This window comes from Hyla sarda, chromosome 3 (genome assembly GCF_029499605.1).
Source record: "Hyla sarda isolate aHylSar1 chromosome 3, aHylSar1.hap1, whole genome shotgun sequence".
Taxonomy (NCBI): domain Eukaryota; kingdom Metazoa; phylum Chordata; class Amphibia; order Anura; family Hylidae; genus Hyla; species Hyla sarda.
The window spans coordinates 152,899,029-152,915,891 of NC_079191.1; the positions used below are offsets into that span (position 1 = coordinate 152,899,029).

The following is a 16,863-nucleotide window of genomic DNA, read 5'->3' on the forward strand; positions in this document are numbered from 1 at the left end:
TATATATCAACTGGCTCCAGAAAGTTAAACAGATTTGTAAATTACTTCTATTAAAAAATCTTAATCCTTTCAGTACTTATGAGCTTCTGAAGTGAAGGTTGTTCTTTTCTGTCTAAGTGCTCTCTGATGACACGTGTCTCGGGAAACGCCCAGTTTAGAAGCAAATCCCCATAGCAAACATCTTCTAAACTGTGCGGTTCCCGAGACACGTGTCATCAGAGAGCAATTAGACAGAAAAGAACAACCTTAACTTCAGAAGCTCATAAGTACTGAAAGGATTAAGATTTTTTAATAGAAGTAATTTACAAATCTGTTTAACTTTCTGGAGCCAGTTGATATATATAAAAAAGTTTTTCCTGGATAACCCCTTGAGCTTGTAAATAAACCAACTGCAGCATCTGACTAACGTGCATTAAAAAGGTGAAAAGTAGCAATTCATAGGTTACAAACATATTAGACACTGTCAAAAAATGAAAGTCAACAGGTCTCTCTAAAAAGTCACCAACATTTTTGCAGTTTGTGGTCTACTTGATATTTACCACTGAAAACAAAATACATGGAGTATATCAGATGAATCCACCCTAAACATTTTACAAGGACATTTGGAAGTAGGGGCACTGTGTATGAGGGTGCTCTGGCTTATGAGAGCACGGTCAGGGTGTGAGGCCTAATGTGACCCAAATACACTCTGCCTGGAAATAATAACTAGATGTCCTATAGAGATAAGAGGCTCCCCTGCAGTCTATGGTCTCTCATGTAGAGGAGCAGCTCTTCGCCATTACAGGCCGTCCACACACAGCGCCACCCTCCCTCCTCCACTAGACGGGGCAGTCACGTGGCTCGGCTAGGTCCGGTCACATGATGATGACGTCACGCACTCGCCCAGACTCCAGTGTGCTGTGTGTGATGGTGGCGGAAGAACGGTGAGCGTGTCATGGAGAAAGACTTGGTGCGGCAATGTCTCAGCTACCACGGCCCCAGCCTGTTGTCCCTGCTGAGGTGTGAGCAGCATGAACATGGCGGCTTCAGGCAGCTGCTGGGAGAGCTCTCCAAGTGGCCGCAGTACAGGTAACACCCGGGGCTGGACACCCATATGGGGAGGCAGCTGCTCCTGTGATATGTGCTGGGAGCTGACACATAATATAGCGTGTAAGGATGGGGTTATACAGCGGGGACAGTGCAGGGTGCAGCACACTAAAGGGTTAAAGGTTTTCTGGTAGCTAGTAAAAAACAAAAACACCCCAGTATACTAAGTAAAAAACTAAAACATAAATTGTGCATGTGGTGCCCCCCCGTGATGTCTACAGTATATACATATACAACATGTGACCTCTGAGGCCAGGGATTGGCTACAGTGTTTTCCAACCAGGGTGCCTCCAGCTGTTGCAAAACTGCAACTCTTAGGCTCCTTTCACACTATGAGTATTCATCCATTATTAAACGTCTGTTTTCTGTGTAAAAATGGCTGCACAATAATGGATGAAATAACGGGTGCGACCGGATGATTAACGTCTGTCAAAATAACGGGCATATTCATCCTTTAAGACCCGTTCTAACACCTCTGCCTACAGACTCCCACAGCCGGGACTACTACTACTACCATCATGGAGTCTGCCAGTGGCTGGGGAGGCTACACTAGTGTTTGTACTACTACCCCCATCATGGAACAGACTCTTTCATGATGGGGGATGGAGTACAGGGGCTGAGGGAATGATCGCACCCGGTCTCACTGAGACCCGATGCGATTAGAAGTTATTAAACTGGGGAGCGGGCGGCATGCTGCGATGTACAGTGTATTTTACTTTTATTTTTAAACTCCCCGCCGGGAGCACTGAATGGCTGGTACTGAGGAGCCATTCAGTGTACAGTGATCGCTCAACAAAAGATGGAAATTCCAAATGAACCATCGTTACTTGAATCCATCGTATGTTGAGGGATCTGTGCAATAGTAATATAGAAAGTTATACCGTCACTGCTGCCCTGGATCGTCGCTGTCATCACGTCCCCGGGGTGTCCTCGCCACTCCAGACTGTCACCGCTGCCCTCTCCATCGCCATCATCACGTCGCTGCGCACGCCGCTCCTATTGAACGACGGGACGGCGTGCCTGGCGACATGATGACGACGACGGAGAACAACGGCCATGCTGCAGAGCCTGAAGAGGACGGTCTGGAGCGGTGGGAACAGGTGAGTGGCACTCACCGGAGCACACGGGGCACATTAAACGGCCATCCGGCAGCAGCTGTAGCAGTCTGCGCTGCCCGATAGCCGTTTATGCGATGGCCCCGACATACACAAGCATCGTATGTTGATGCTGCCTTCAACATGCGATGGCCTCTGACAGGCCATCGTATGTTGAAATTATCGTATGTCTGGGCCATCTTAGGTCAGGGGATCATTGTATATGTATGGTCCCCCCCACCCTGTATATAGATGCGCTGCAGGGGTCAGACATATATCCATATGTCTGGCTCCAAGAGCGCTAGTATAATTATATGCCTCCCGCAGCGCATTTATGTAAGTATTGTCCCCCTCAGCGCTTCTATAATCATATGCCGGCGCAGCGCTATGAATGAAAAGTATTCTTTCAGCAGCACATCTCGCATGCACTGTTGTTAGAATACTTTTCATCCATAGCGCTGCGGCAGCATATGATTATAGAAGCGCTGTGGGGGCCAGACATATAGCGTTATCTGGCCCCCACAGTGCTTCTATGTACATATGCCGCTGCAGCGCTATGAAAGACAGGTATTCTTTTAGCAGCGCATAGACCGGCAGGCTTCCCGGCCCGATGCGCTGCTAATAGACTACTTTTCATTCATTGTGCTGCTGGGGGTTTATGATAGCGCTGCGGGGGGACAATATATAAATGCGCTGCGGGGAGCAAGATATATAGAAGCGCTGCAGGGACCAGACATATTTACCCCCCAGCGATTCTATATATCTTTCCCTACTGCAGCGCTTCTATTTGAAAACCCCACCCGGAGTTTTGGCAGGAAATTAAAAAATGAAAGTAACACTCAATACATGATGGGCTATATCGGGTCATAACGGATAATGAAAAAATCCCATAGACTTTAGTGGGATTTTATAACGGCCGTTAACCTCTTAATGACCATGGACGTGTATTTACGTCCGTGGCCAACTCCCGATCTGTGAAGCGGGCTCAGAAGCTGAGCGTGCTTCATAATTGCGTAGAAACGGAAGCCCACAAAAGTTACAAAATGGTGTTTTTTTTTCGTCAATCTTGTCGCACAATGATTTTTTCCCTGTTTTGCCATAGATTTTTGGGTAAAAATACTGATGTCATTACAAAGTAGAATTGGTGGCGCAAAAAATAAGCCTTCATTTGGATTTTTAGGTGCAAAATTGAAAGGGTTATGATTTTTTAAATGTAAGGAGTAGAGATGAGCGAATTTACAGTAAATTCGATTTGTCACGGACTTCTCGGCTTGGCAGTTGATGGCTTATCCTGCATAAATTAGTTCAGCTTTCAGGTGCTCCGGTGGGCTGGAAAAGGTGGATACAGTCCTAGGAAAGACTCTCCTAGGACTGTATCCACCTTTTCCAGCCCACGGGAGCACCTGAAAGCTGAACTAATTTATGCAGGATAAGACATCAACTGCCAAGCCGAGAAGTCCGTGACGAATCGAATTTACTGTAAATTCGCTCATCTCTAGTAAGGAGGTAAAAACAAAAGTGCAAAAACTGAAAAAAGCTTCATCCCCATGCACGGAGTGGTGGTTGAGACTCCCTCCCCGGTCGGTGATTGTCACTCCGTGCATGGGGAGAGCCCATCTTTCGGATAGGGGATAAGTTTTAAGTACTGGAGTTCCCCTTTAAGGTCAGTGAACTTGTAGAACTTCCTCCCAAAAGAATGTAACCTAACTCAAAATTTGCATGTATTCCAGTGACAGATCTCCATGTTTCCCTTTGTTTTCTGGCAGAAAGGAAAGGACTCTTGACAACATTGAAATTCAGCAGTTTATTGCTAGGAAAGCAGACCTTCTCTTTGCTCTTTCGTGGAAATCAAATTTTCGGGAAAATGCAGAAGCGCACGAATCATCTGAAGGTATTCTCACGTTTTGTGTTTGATAAAACTGTTCAATGTTCTTTAGACCAGGGGTACTCAACTGGCGGGCTGCGGTCCAGATCACTCAACTGGCGGGCTGCGGTCCAGATCCGGACCGCGGCCGGCAGTCATATGGACTACCCGCCGACTTTCCCCTCATTCATTTGTATAGGTGTCTTTAAGACACCGATTCAAATGAACAGCCACAGCCTGGAGCTAGGGAACACTGTGCTCCCTGATTCTCCTGTGATGCAGGTGGCGCGATTAGCTGCCTGCATCATCTGCTCTGGCTAGGCCTGACTAGAAGAGGCCAGAGCAGCGAAGCAGCATGGGACCTGTAAAAGGGGAGCCTAATTTCCCAGGTGAGCACAACTCCCATCATGACCGTCTTTCTGTGAATGATGGGAGTTGTAGTTTGCAGCAGCTGAAGAGTCACAGTTGCACAGTTTGTTATAGCACAGTGGCATTGTGGGTTCTGGGGGCACAATGGCATCATTCAATGTTTTATGGTACAATAAGTCTGTATATGGCATATTGTTTGTCAAAATTATATTTGGGAGCAAAGTGTGTGGCATTAATATACCAGGGATATAGCATGTGGCAGTACTATACCAGGGGCATACCAAGTGGCAGTACTATACCAGGGGCACTCCGTGTGGAAGTACTATACCAGGGGTATAGTACTTCCTGTGTCAGTCATACCTGGAACACAGCATGTGGCTGTAGTATATTAGGGGCATAGCATGTGGCAGCACAATACCAGGTTATATGTGTTATATGTGTGTATATAAATAATGTGTAGAACAGTGTGTGGTATGGCAGTGATATATTCAGGGGCACAGCGCGTGGCAGTGATATATTCAGGGGCACAGCGCGCGGCAGTGATATATTCAGGGGCACAGCGTGCGGCAGTGATATATTCAGGGGCACAGCGTGCGGCAGTGATATATTCAGGGGCACAGCGCGCGGCAGTGATATTCAGGGGCACAGCGCGTGGCAGTGATATATTCAGGGGCACAGCGCGCGGCAGTGATATATTCAGGGGCACAGCGCGCGGCAGTGATATATTCAGGGGCACAGCGCGCGACAGTGATATATTCAGGGGCACAGCGCGCGGCAGTGATATATTCAGGGGCACAGCGCGTGGCAGTGATATATTCAGGGGCACAGCGCGTGGCAGTGATATATTCAGGGGCACAGCGCGTGGCAGTGATATATTCAGGGGCACAGCGCGTGGCAGTGATATATTCAGGGGCACAGCGCGTGGCAGTGATATATTCAGGGGCACAGCGCGTGGCAGTGATATATTCAGGGGCACAGCGCGTGGCAGTGATATATTCAGGGGCATAGCGTGCGGCTATGGCTATGAGTAAGTCATTGTAATACATTGTTTTAGCACCTCAGTTTATACGGATTTAAAGGGAAACTGACAGGCGAGTCTGATAGTCCGGAATTTCTCAAAAACCAGGTTTTGTCAGTACCCACCCTGTTAGAGAAGCAGTAATAACCCGATCAAGCCTAAGGTCACATCTATATTCATACAATCTCAATAAATCAACATATGTAGGCATAATTGTTATATTTTATTTTCTATTTTTGTTCGATTTATATTGCATATTTATACACATTTCATTATAGCAAGCGCCTGATTACAACACACCTGTATTTTTGTATTAGTGAATTAATCGACTAGTACTGGGTGGTGTGTAGGGATCCACCCGTAATCCTGGGTAGCTGCTAGTAAAAATCCATGCAGTAGAGCTTGTGTATATATAAAAAAAACTGACAGGTTGTTCACCCGCACTAAACTCCCCTATACTGGGTTATAGTGCAGGTGAACAACATTAAAATATGGGGTCATTTACTTGAATTAATGAGGTATCGCCAGGATTTGTAGTTGTTGTATTGCACAGCTCTGCGCAATGGAGGCGGGGAGCCAGCTCTCCACGCTCCCCTGTCTCCTCCATAATCCCCACTCTGGCCCGCTCCTGTAATAAATATTCAAAAGTATTCGCTCTCTTTGCTAGGGATGTGAATACTTTTGAATATTCATTACAGGGCAGGCCAGAGCTGCAATATTGAGGCAGGGGATCGCAGCGAGACATCTCCCTGTCTCCATTGCTCAGAGCTGCACAATACAACTAGAAGAATAAAGACCTAGAACGCTGGTGATACTTCATTAATTCAAGTAAGTAACCCCGCATTTTAAAGGGTTATCCAGGGAAAAACTTTTTTTTTTTTTATATATCAACTGGCTCCAGAAAGTTAAACAGATATGCACGGAGACGAACGGCATCTGCAGGGACCGGGAGTAGGTGAGCAGAAGGTTTTTTTTATTTTTCTCCCTGTGCCCTTTTACTTAGCTCAGTGTTTTTCTACCAGGGTGCCTCCAGCTGTTGTGAAACTACTACTAACAGCATGGCCGGACAGCCTTTGCTGGTCCGGGCATGCTGGGAGTTGTAGTTTTGCAACAACTGGAGGCACCCTGGTTGGGAAAAACGAACTTTTAGTATTTAAATTAGTTTTTACTCTTTCCAGCCTGCAGCAGTACACTGGAGCCGGCCCGAGCAGATAATTGCAAGTTTTTCCGGGGGCCATATCGCAAAAAGCAAAAATCGCGATTCGATTGCTTTTGCGATATCGTGCAGCCCTAGTATATACCTGTTTTTATTAACCCCTTAGGGACTGGGCCCATTTTGACCCTAAAGACCAGTCACTTTAAGCATTAATAACTCTGGGATGCTTGTACTTATGAATTTGATTCAGAGAGAGTTTTTTCGTGACATATTCTACTTTATGTTAGTGGAAAAATTTCGTCGATACCTGCATCATTTCTTGGTGAAAAATTTCCAAATTTCATGAAAAATTAGAAAATTTTGCATTTTTATAACATTGAAGCTCTCTGCCTGTAAGGAAAATTGACATACCAAATAAATTATATATTGATTCACACATACAATGTCTACTATATATTTGCATCAAAAAGTTGACATGTTTTTACTTTTTGAAGACATTAGAGGGCTTCAAAGTATAGCAGCAATTTTTCAAGTAAATTTCAAAATCTGAATTTTTCAAGCAACCAATTCAGTTTTGAAGTGAATATGAAGTCTTTATGTTAGAAATAACCCATAATGGATCCCATTATGTAAACTGCACCCCTCAAAATGACATTCAGAAAGTTTAACCCTTTAGGTGTTTCACATGAATAGCAGCAAAGTGGAGGCGAAAATTCTAGATCTTCATTTTTTACACTAACATGCTCTTGTAGAACAATATTTTTTATTTTTTACAAGGGATAAAACGTGAAAAAGCCCCCCAAAATGTGTAACCCAATTTCTCTCGAGTAAGGAAATACCTCATATGTTGATGTAAAGTGCTCTGTGAGTGCACTAGGGGGATCAGAAGGGAAGGAGCAACAATGGAATTTTGGAGAGCGAATTTTGTTGAAATGGTCTTTGGGGGCATGTCGTATTTAGAAAGCCCCTATGATGCCAGAACAGCGAAAAACATCCCACGTGGTATACTATTTGGGAAAGTAGTATACCACTGTTTTCTTCACTGTTTTCTCAGCACTTCAAAATGTCTAATAACTATACACTATCTACTTAATACGTTCAAAAATCTATAGCTAATTTAACTTTTTTTTTCTTTTTTTTTTTTTAATATAATTTAGGTTGCTATGCAGTCATGTCCCCTTTGGAACAATTCATGGAGGTCTCCAGTGGTCAGAAAAGAGAATTGTTCTTTAGAGACATTGAACGTGGAGATGTTGTAATTGGAAGAATAGCTTCAATTCGGGACTTTGGATTTTTCATGGTGTTGATCGCGATGGGCAGTGGCATTTTGAGAGCTGTAGAACCATTAGAAATAAGTGTATGTATTTATGTCGTTGTGTCTCTTAATTGTTTAACTTACACTTCCAAGTATAGCACTTTTAAACTATATAACTTTTTTACCCTTTTTTTTTTATCAGGCATTGTGTCCTCTTAGAGATGTGCCTCCTCAAAGTAACCATGGTGATCCTTTATCATATTATCAAATTGGAGATCTAATTCAAGGTAATTTCACAACTTTAGACTTCATGGATAGTTTATAACAGTTGTATATACAATTATGTGAAGCTTTATTTACATGGATAGACTATGTTTTTATGTGCAAGCCATTTATTAAGCTTTAAAAACCATGTGATTCTGTCATGACGATTCATCCCTTACCATGAGCTAAACTGGGACTGTGTGATTGCAGGGTATGCAATCACGCAGTCACATGGCCAGACACATGCACTTCCCATCTTCCATTGACTTTAATGGGGAATTATCAAAAAAGCAGCTTTGAAAAAAGTGACAGGGCGCTTTTTAGAGCAGTTCCAGTCACATTGAAATTAATGGAAGCTTGAAAAACAGAACAGCAACGCTGCAAAGCCACATGAAAAAATAAGCACGGCGAGTGAATATACACCAAGGCTTCACCGAGTTGTGTGCATGGAGGCTATATGGTGCTATGCAGCCTCCACAAAAACTTATTACAGCTGTAAAATTAAAGGAAAACTGTCAGCTTGCTCCCCCGCACTAACCAGCGGTACTGGCTGATCAGTTTGATGTGTCTGGATCCGCCTGGCCGTTCTGCCAATATCTTCGTTTTTCCCTATATGCTAATGAAGTACTAACTGGCACAGGCGACGTTAACTGGGACTCTGACATCACTGCCGCCGGCTGCCCAGCTCATCAATTTTCCTACCTTCTCTCCGCCTCTCCCTCTTCTCCCCGCTCTGTAATGGAGGGAAGGGAGGAACATTGATGAGCTGGGAGGTGCTGCGGCCAGCGGCGGTGACATCAGTGCCAGTTAACCCGCCTGTGCTAGTTAGCACTTCATTAGAATATAGGGAAAAACGAAGATATCGGCAGAACGGCGGGGCGGATCCGGGCACAGTAAGCATCAAACTGATCAGCAAGCTGACAGTTTTTCTTTAAATTGCACCTGTAGCCATTCGCTTATATCAAGGCCAAAAAATTTTTTATTTTTGCCTGAAAACTGTGTCTGCACATAGCCAAAGTCAATCCTTACCTCTTGCCATGTAAATTGAGAGTAGAGGCCTACATTGGGATCCCACGGAACCCAAAAAGTCTGGGCACGGGCAGTCATGAGGCTGCTGCGGGTGGGCGGTGAAGTGATATGCCTGCGGGTTTCACAAATCCCACACCACTGCCAAAGCCTCAATATAATAAGTCCGATTCAGTGACTCATAGTTAGCCCCTCTGCTGACAGAGCTTACAGTCACCAGCAGTGCAGCAGGGTGTGGCTGCGGCTCCTCCCAGTCCTGCCGATCGCCCCCCCAACACCCCCCCCACCTGTATAGGAATTGACACTACACACACACTGCTATAGACAAGGGTGCAATGCTCTGCACATACCTCCACCTGTATAGGAATGTGCACACACTGCTATACACATGGGGGGGGGGTGGAGACTGCAGAGTATTGCACGCTAGGGTCTGTACATTACTATGTTGGTGGGAGCGGGTGGGATTGGACACAAATGTTGCGGGAGTGGAGCAAACACCCTGCGGGAGCGGGTGGGTTCAGTCAAAAAAATCATAAGGAGCGGGCGGGATGGAATAAACAGTCCCGCATAGGGCTCTACCTGAGAGGGCCTGCTTCACCCTGCCTTTTTATTTACATACAGGGCAACTAAGAATCTGCATCACTGTTAATAATGTTGTTTTCTGAATACTGTTATGCAATCTCTTCTAGCTGCTGTAAAGGATATTGACCGTTACCATGAAAAGATTACTCTGTCCTTGCACAAGTCTTCACTCCCAAGTCATCTGTCTCATTTAAAGCTTGGAGTTATAAGCTCTGAAGATATGCCAGAATACTACAAGTATGATTAGAGCTCTTCTTTGTTTTTGTTTTGTTTATTCAGAAATCTTGTCTCAGAAAAGAAAGCTCAAGGCTATGTTAACACTTTTATAGAAATTAAAGGGGTTGATCTCTGGAATGTTTTTAAGATTAATGTGCCCTGGCTGCATATTAAAACAATAAAAGGGGTATTCCAGGCAAAAACTTTTTTTATATATCAACTGGCTCCGGAAAGTTAAACAGATTTGTAAATTACTTCTATTAAAAAATATTAATCCTTCCAATAGTTATTAGCTTCTGAAGTTGAGTTGTTGTTTTCTGTCTAACTGCTCAATGATGATGTCACGTCCCGGGAGCTGTACAGTTCCTATGGGGATATTCTCCCATCATGCACAGCTCCCGGGACGTGACATCATCATTGAGCAGTTAGACAGAAAACTTCAGAAGCTAATAACTATTGGAAGGATTAAGACTTTTTAATAGAAGTATTTTACAAATCTGTTTAACTTTCTGGAGCCAGTATATATATATATAAATAATATATTATATATATATATAAATAATATATTATATAAATATAAATAATATATTATATATAATATAAATAATATATTATATATAATATAAATAATATATTATATATAATATAAATAATATATTATATATAATATAAATAATATATTATATATAATATAAATAATATATTATATATAATATAAATAATATATTATATATAATATAAATAATATATTATATATAATATAAATAATATATTATATATAATATAAATAATATATTATATATAATATATATAATATATTATAATATATTATATATAATATATATAATATAATATATATTATATAATATATATAATATAATATATTATATATAATATATATTATATATAATATATATTATATATAATATATATAATATTATATATAATATATATAATATTATATATAATATATATAATATTATATATAATATATATAATAATATAAAAAAGGCTTTGCCTGGAATACCCCTTAAGGACCAAGGGCGTACAGGTACGCCCTTGGACCTGCTCTCCTGATATAACGCGGGGTTACACAGTAACCCCGCGTCATATCACGGTGGGCCCGGCGTCATAGTGAAGCCGGGACCCGCCTCTAATAGCGCGCAGTGCCGATCGCGGCACCGCGCGCTATTAACCCTTTAGCCGCGCGCTCAGAGCTGAGCCGCGCGGCTAAAAGTGAAACCGAAAGTGGCCGGCTAGCTCAGTCGGGCTGTTCGGGATAGCCGCGGCTAATCGCGGCATCCCGAACAGCTGACAGGACAGCGGGAGGGCCCCTACCTGCCTACTCGCTGTCCGATCGCCGAATGACTGCTCAGTGCCTGAGATCCAGGCATGAGCAGTCATGCAGCAGAATCGTTGATCACTGGTTTCTTATGAGAAACCAGTAATCAATAATGAAGATCAGTGTGTGCAGTGTTATAGGTCCCTATGGGAGCTATAACACTGCAAAAAAAAAGTGAAAAAAAAAGTGAATAAAGATCATTTAACTCCTCCCCTATTAAAAGTTTGAATCACCCCCCTTTTCCAATTAAAAAAAACACAGTGTAAATAAAAAGAAAAATGAACATATATGGTATCACCGTGTGCGGAAATGTCCGAATTATAAAAATATATCATTAATTAAACCGCTCGGTCAATGGCGTGCGCGCAAAAAAATTCCAAAGTCCAAAATAGTGCATTTTTGGTCACTTTTTATATCATTTAAAAATGAATAAAAAGCGATCAATAAGTCCTATCAATACAAAAATTGTACCGTTAAAAACTTCAGATCACGGCGCAAAAAATGAGCCCTCATACCGCCCCATACACGGAAAAATAAAAAAGTTATAGGGGTCAGAAGATGACAATTTTAAACGTATTAATTTTCCTGCATGTAGTTATGATTTTTTCCACAAGTCCGAAAAAATCTAATCTATATAAGTAGGGTATCATTTTAACCATATGGACCTACAGAATAAAGATAAGGTGTCATTTTTACCGAAAAATGTACTACGTAGAAACGGAAGCCCCCAAAAGTTACAAAACTGCGTTTTTTTTTCAATTTTGTCGCACAATGATTTTTTTTTCCGTTTCACCGTAGATTTTTGGGCAAAATGACTGACGTCATTACAAATTAGAATTGGTGGCGCAAAAAATAAGCAATTATATGGATTTTTAGGTGCAAAATTGAAAGAGTTATGATTTTTTAAAGGCAAGGAGCGAAAAACGAAAATGCAAAAACGGAAAAAACCCCGGTCCTTAAGGGGTTAAAATAATAAAAACTTTAGCTTGCCTTCCTCGTGGTTTTCAGTATCAGGGCACTCTGTCTCCAGCCAGTCTCCACTGACAGTCTGCTTTGCTGGAGCTGCAGACATGATGTCACAGTGTAGCTCAGCCAATCACTGCCCTCAGCAGTGTTCTGCCTCAGCCAGTGATTGGCGAGCGGCGCTCTGTTTTCCACCCAGTGCAGAAACTACACTTTGCAGCTCAGAGGAAAGCAGTGTCACCGCCCACAGAGCAGCCTGATAATAGAGCTACGAGGGAACGGAAGTTTTAATTGCTTTAATAGGCAGCCTGGGCACATTAGATTTAAAACAATTTCACTGGACAACCACTTTAATGTGGGTTTGCCATTTATTCCAGTGTATATATATGGGAACCCTGATATAGCATGCAGTGATTATGTAACATAAAGCAGAGGACCGCCACATATTTAGACAAGTCATATTTTAGCATTCACTTTAAAATAAATTATACTTGGTTTTGTTGATTTCTCCAGAAAAGGCCCCCCCCCCTCCCCCCTTTTTTTATTTAAGCGGCTCTTTTGTATGGCTTAAAGGGGTGTGAAATTTAATTAAAAAAAACTACTTGTCCCTCATGACGATCCACTTGTCTAGGCCAATTTTCGCTTTTACGTTCTTATTTTTCCCTCTTAGCTCTATAACAGTGACAACTACCTACTATAATGATACCTTTTTAATTTTTGAATAACATATGCTCCAAACCAAAGAATATATGAATAATTGGTGAAATGAAATAGTAAAAGATAATTTTGGACAGATAAGGCAGGAAAAAAACGATTGTTGGAGGCGCTGCACAACTGTGCTCATGAAGGGAGGACTGGAGCAGCACAGGACAATGAAACTTTTATTGGTACAGTGGGGACAACGCATTTCCACATGTACTCATTCCTTCTTCAGGTCCACTTATAGTGCTAAAAGAATAGACATATATGTACAGGGATAAATATATACAGAGTTTAGGTTATAAGTAGAGATGAGCGAACTTACAGTAAATTCGATTCGTCACGAACTTCTCGGCTCGGCAGTTGATGACTTTTCCTGCATAAATTAGTTCAGCTTTCAGGTGCTCCGGTGGGCTGGAAAAGGTGGATACAGTCCTAGGAGACTCTTTCCTAGGACTGTATCCACCTCTTCCAGCCCACCGAGCACCTGAAAGCTGAACTAATTTATGCAGGAAAAGTCCGCGACCGCCGAGCCGAGAAGTTCGTGACGAATCGAATTTACTGTAAGTTTGCTCATCTCTAGTTATAAGTGCAGAGAATGTGTAGAGGTAGTAATATATTTCCAAATATGTCAGAAGGATAAATGCAGTAATATACATACTGTATAGAAAAGATGCAAAATTGCATGTCTTATATGGAACGGTGCGCCCAGGACATAATTGAGATATCAAAATAGAGTAAAATATAATGCAATAAAAGAAAACCTGAGTTCAGATGGGATAGTGTGATAGAGTACTTTGATGCTATTTAAATAGGCACAATGCAAATAAAAATACGCAGATGAAAATATATTTCTGTGTACTGATGTGGAATCCTAGCAGTGGTACATGGTTATCATGGCATGCGTATTATAGTATTAGCACTTCTCATGTAAAAGGAGGCCGAATAAGGTGCAGACTTGCTTTTTATAAATTTTTTCATGATATAAAAGTGACCCAAAATATGCTTTTTTGGACTTTGGAATTTTTTTGTGCGTACGTCATTGACCATGCAGTTTAATTAACAATATATTTTTATAATTCTGACATTTTCGCACACGGCGATACCACATTTGTTTATTTTTATTTACTGTTTTTTTTATGGGAAAAGGGGGGTGATTCAAACTTTTATTAGAGAAGGGGTTAAATGACCTTAACTTTTTTTTTTTCCCCTTTGCAATGTTCTAGCTCCCATAGGGGGCTATAACACTGAACACACTGATCTTTTACACTGATCCCTGCAAAGCCATAGCTTTGTATGGATCAGTGTTATAGGCGGTCGCTTGCTCAAGCCTGTATCTCAGGCTTGGAGCAATAAAACATTAATCTGACGCGACGAAGCAAGGTAAGGGGACCTCCGCTCGCGTGATAGCTGATCGGGACATCACGATTTTATCGCGATAGTCCCGTCCCAATCAGGTCGACTGTGACAGAGCCACGGACACCAGGGAACGGAGGTAAGCCCTCCCGCTACCTCTATAGTGGATCACCCATCCACCCCCCAATCCGCCACTCCTAATCCCCCCCCCCGTGGGGGCAGGGGGCGATCCAGCCCACTAGCCCACCAGGGACCATTCACATGTCCCTTTAGACACATGCTGGCTTTTAGCCGCAGCCCCTGGGTACTGAGAACAGTCGGGGGCTGCAGAGTATGGAGCGGGTGGAAGTCGGAAGCCCACTCCATACAGACTGCTGAGTGCCACCACGCTTGTCAGGTCCAGCCCTGATTGCCCGAAGCCGGGCTAAGGGCCGGAAAAATTCACCTGCCTGGCGCCAGAAACTGCATGTCCCGGGCGTCGGGCGGTAAGAATTCCACATCCCTGGGCTAATAAATAGAGAGGATGTCCCTGAGTGACCCCCTCAGTCTTGTCCATGGACCTTAGTATGGTATAGTCATCGCATAGTATGGTATAGCCAAATAAATCCTATTAAATCATGGTGTAAGCAGAAGCAAAAAATAATTTGTACACTCTTCATGAGAACGGTAAATGTATATTAACTGCTGGATCAATGTGTTTCTGTCTAGACACAGTACTGCCTTCTCCAGCAGCAATGAGACTTATGAAAAGGTCCTGCGGCAATCTGTGGCATTTTCCAACCCATCTACTGTTGAATTCCTTCTGAGTACTCTTGGAATTGATGAGTCTAAGCCACCGTCATTAATACGAGGCCTCCAGAGGTAATGTCTTGTAACAGATGCTGATATATATGCATATTGTATTGTAGTATAAAATGTACTAATGCAGCACCTCAGCTCTAATCACTTTTAGTTTCATTTTTTCCAAATATTCAGCATTTTTCAGACTATTGGATGCGCCCTGATTCTGAAAGCAGAAAATAGGGGAGAAAATATTTTTTTATAAATTATTATTAGGAATTATAACTAATAAAACTTTTTCTTTGGTCTGATCTTTATAATGTGGGTGATTCTGTTTAAAATGCGTCTTTCCTGAGCAATCTATCTGTCTTTATATGCAAATGTAATTTTCTGAGCCTTGAAGACAGTCTCCTAACTTTTTAGCAATGCTTTAGTATTACTCAGAACACTGGAAACTCTATTGCTCAGAAAATTAAACTTTCATATAAGAAAAGTACAGATTGTTCAGGAATGGCTGAACGCTTTTCTTTTTTTTTCCTTTCTTCCAGGTAAAGTGTGTTAGGGTTTTTTTTCCGGATGGGGAACATTGTCCTCTTTGAAAGCTAACTTTTCACCACATTTATTGTGCTGGAAATGTGGAGTTTGGTAAACATTCTTGATGCACCCTACACCACTGACAACGTGCAGCAAAAAGTAATCTCTAAATGTGTCCACTTTGAAGTAAGTTTTAAATTAGTAAGTGGAGTAAAAAGAACAGCAAGTTAGTCAGGCAAAAAAACTGAAAATGAAAACTTGCCTGGTATATCTGGGTCAGTGTCTTAAAAGATTGAAAAGATTAATTTAACCCCTTAAGGACAGAGTTTTTTTTCCATTTTTGCACTTTCATTTTTTCCTCCTCACCTTTTAAAAATCATAACCACTTCAATTTTGCACCAAAAAATCCATATTATGGCTTTTTTTTTTTTTTTTGCAACACCAATTCGACTTTGCAGTGACATCAGTCATTTTACCCAAAAATCTACGGCGAAACGGGGGAAAAAATCTTTGTGAGATGAAATTGAAGAAAAAAATGCCATTTTGTAACTTTTGGGGGCTTCCATTTGTACGCAGTACATTTTTCGGTAAAAATGACACCTTATCTTTATTCTGTAGGTCCATACGGTTAAAATGATACCCTACTTATATAGGTTTGATTTTGTCGTACTTCTGGAAAAAATCATAACTACATGCAGGAAAATGTATTCGTTTAAAATTGTCATCTTCTGACCCCTATAACTTTTTTTTATTTTTCTGCGTATGGGGCGGTACGAGGGCTACCATTTTTGTATTGATTGGACTTCTTGATCGCTTTTTATTCATTTTTTCATGATATAAAAAGTGACCAAAAATACACTATTTTGGACCTTGGAATTTTTTTTGCGCATACGCCATTGACCGTGCGGTGTAATTAAGGATATATTTTTATAGTTCGAACATTTACGCACGTGGCGATACCACATATGTTTATTTTTATGTTTATATATTATTTATATGGAATTTGGGAAAAGGGGGGGATTTAAACTTTTTTTTTTTTTTTTTTTTACATTTTTAGTCCCCTTAGGGGACTTTTAGGAGGAATCATTAGATTCCTCATACAGATCACTATGGTCGTATAGAACCATAATGATCAGTGTGCTCTGCGCTCGAATGATAAAGCCTGGCCCTGCCAGGCTGTATCATTCAGAGAGCCGGAGCTGCCGTGGAAGGAGAGGTAAGCCCTCAGGCTACCTCAGCAGTGGATCGCCCCCCCCCCG

General features: G+C 41.8%; 1 protein-coding gene across 3 annotated transcripts in view; it reads left to right on the forward strand.

Annotated features, from left to right (window-relative positions):
• The first annotated feature begins 853 nt into the window (after positions 1–853).
• The window catches only part of TTC14 (tetratricopeptide repeat domain 14), a 37,787-nt gene continuing 21,777 nt past the window's right edge, over positions 854–16,863 (forward strand). For 2 of the 3 annotated variants that reach the window (XR_008891153.1, XM_056565274.1), the window contains exons 1-6: positions 854–1,068; positions 3,947–4,071; positions 7,745–7,944; positions 8,045–8,129; positions 9,822–9,951; positions 14,999–15,151. Coding sequence is in view for 2 of the 3 variants with exons in the window: in XM_056565274.1 (XP_056421249.1) it covers positions 935–1,068; positions 3,947–4,071; positions 7,745–7,944; positions 8,045–8,129; positions 9,822–9,951; positions 14,999–15,151 (827 nt within the window). In the remaining variant the exon portion in view is untranslated. The remainder of the gene's footprint in view (positions 1,069–3,946; positions 4,072–7,744; positions 7,945–8,044; positions 8,130–9,821; positions 9,952–14,998; positions 15,152–16,863) is intronic. The other variant, XM_056565273.1, reaches the window with a different exon arrangement.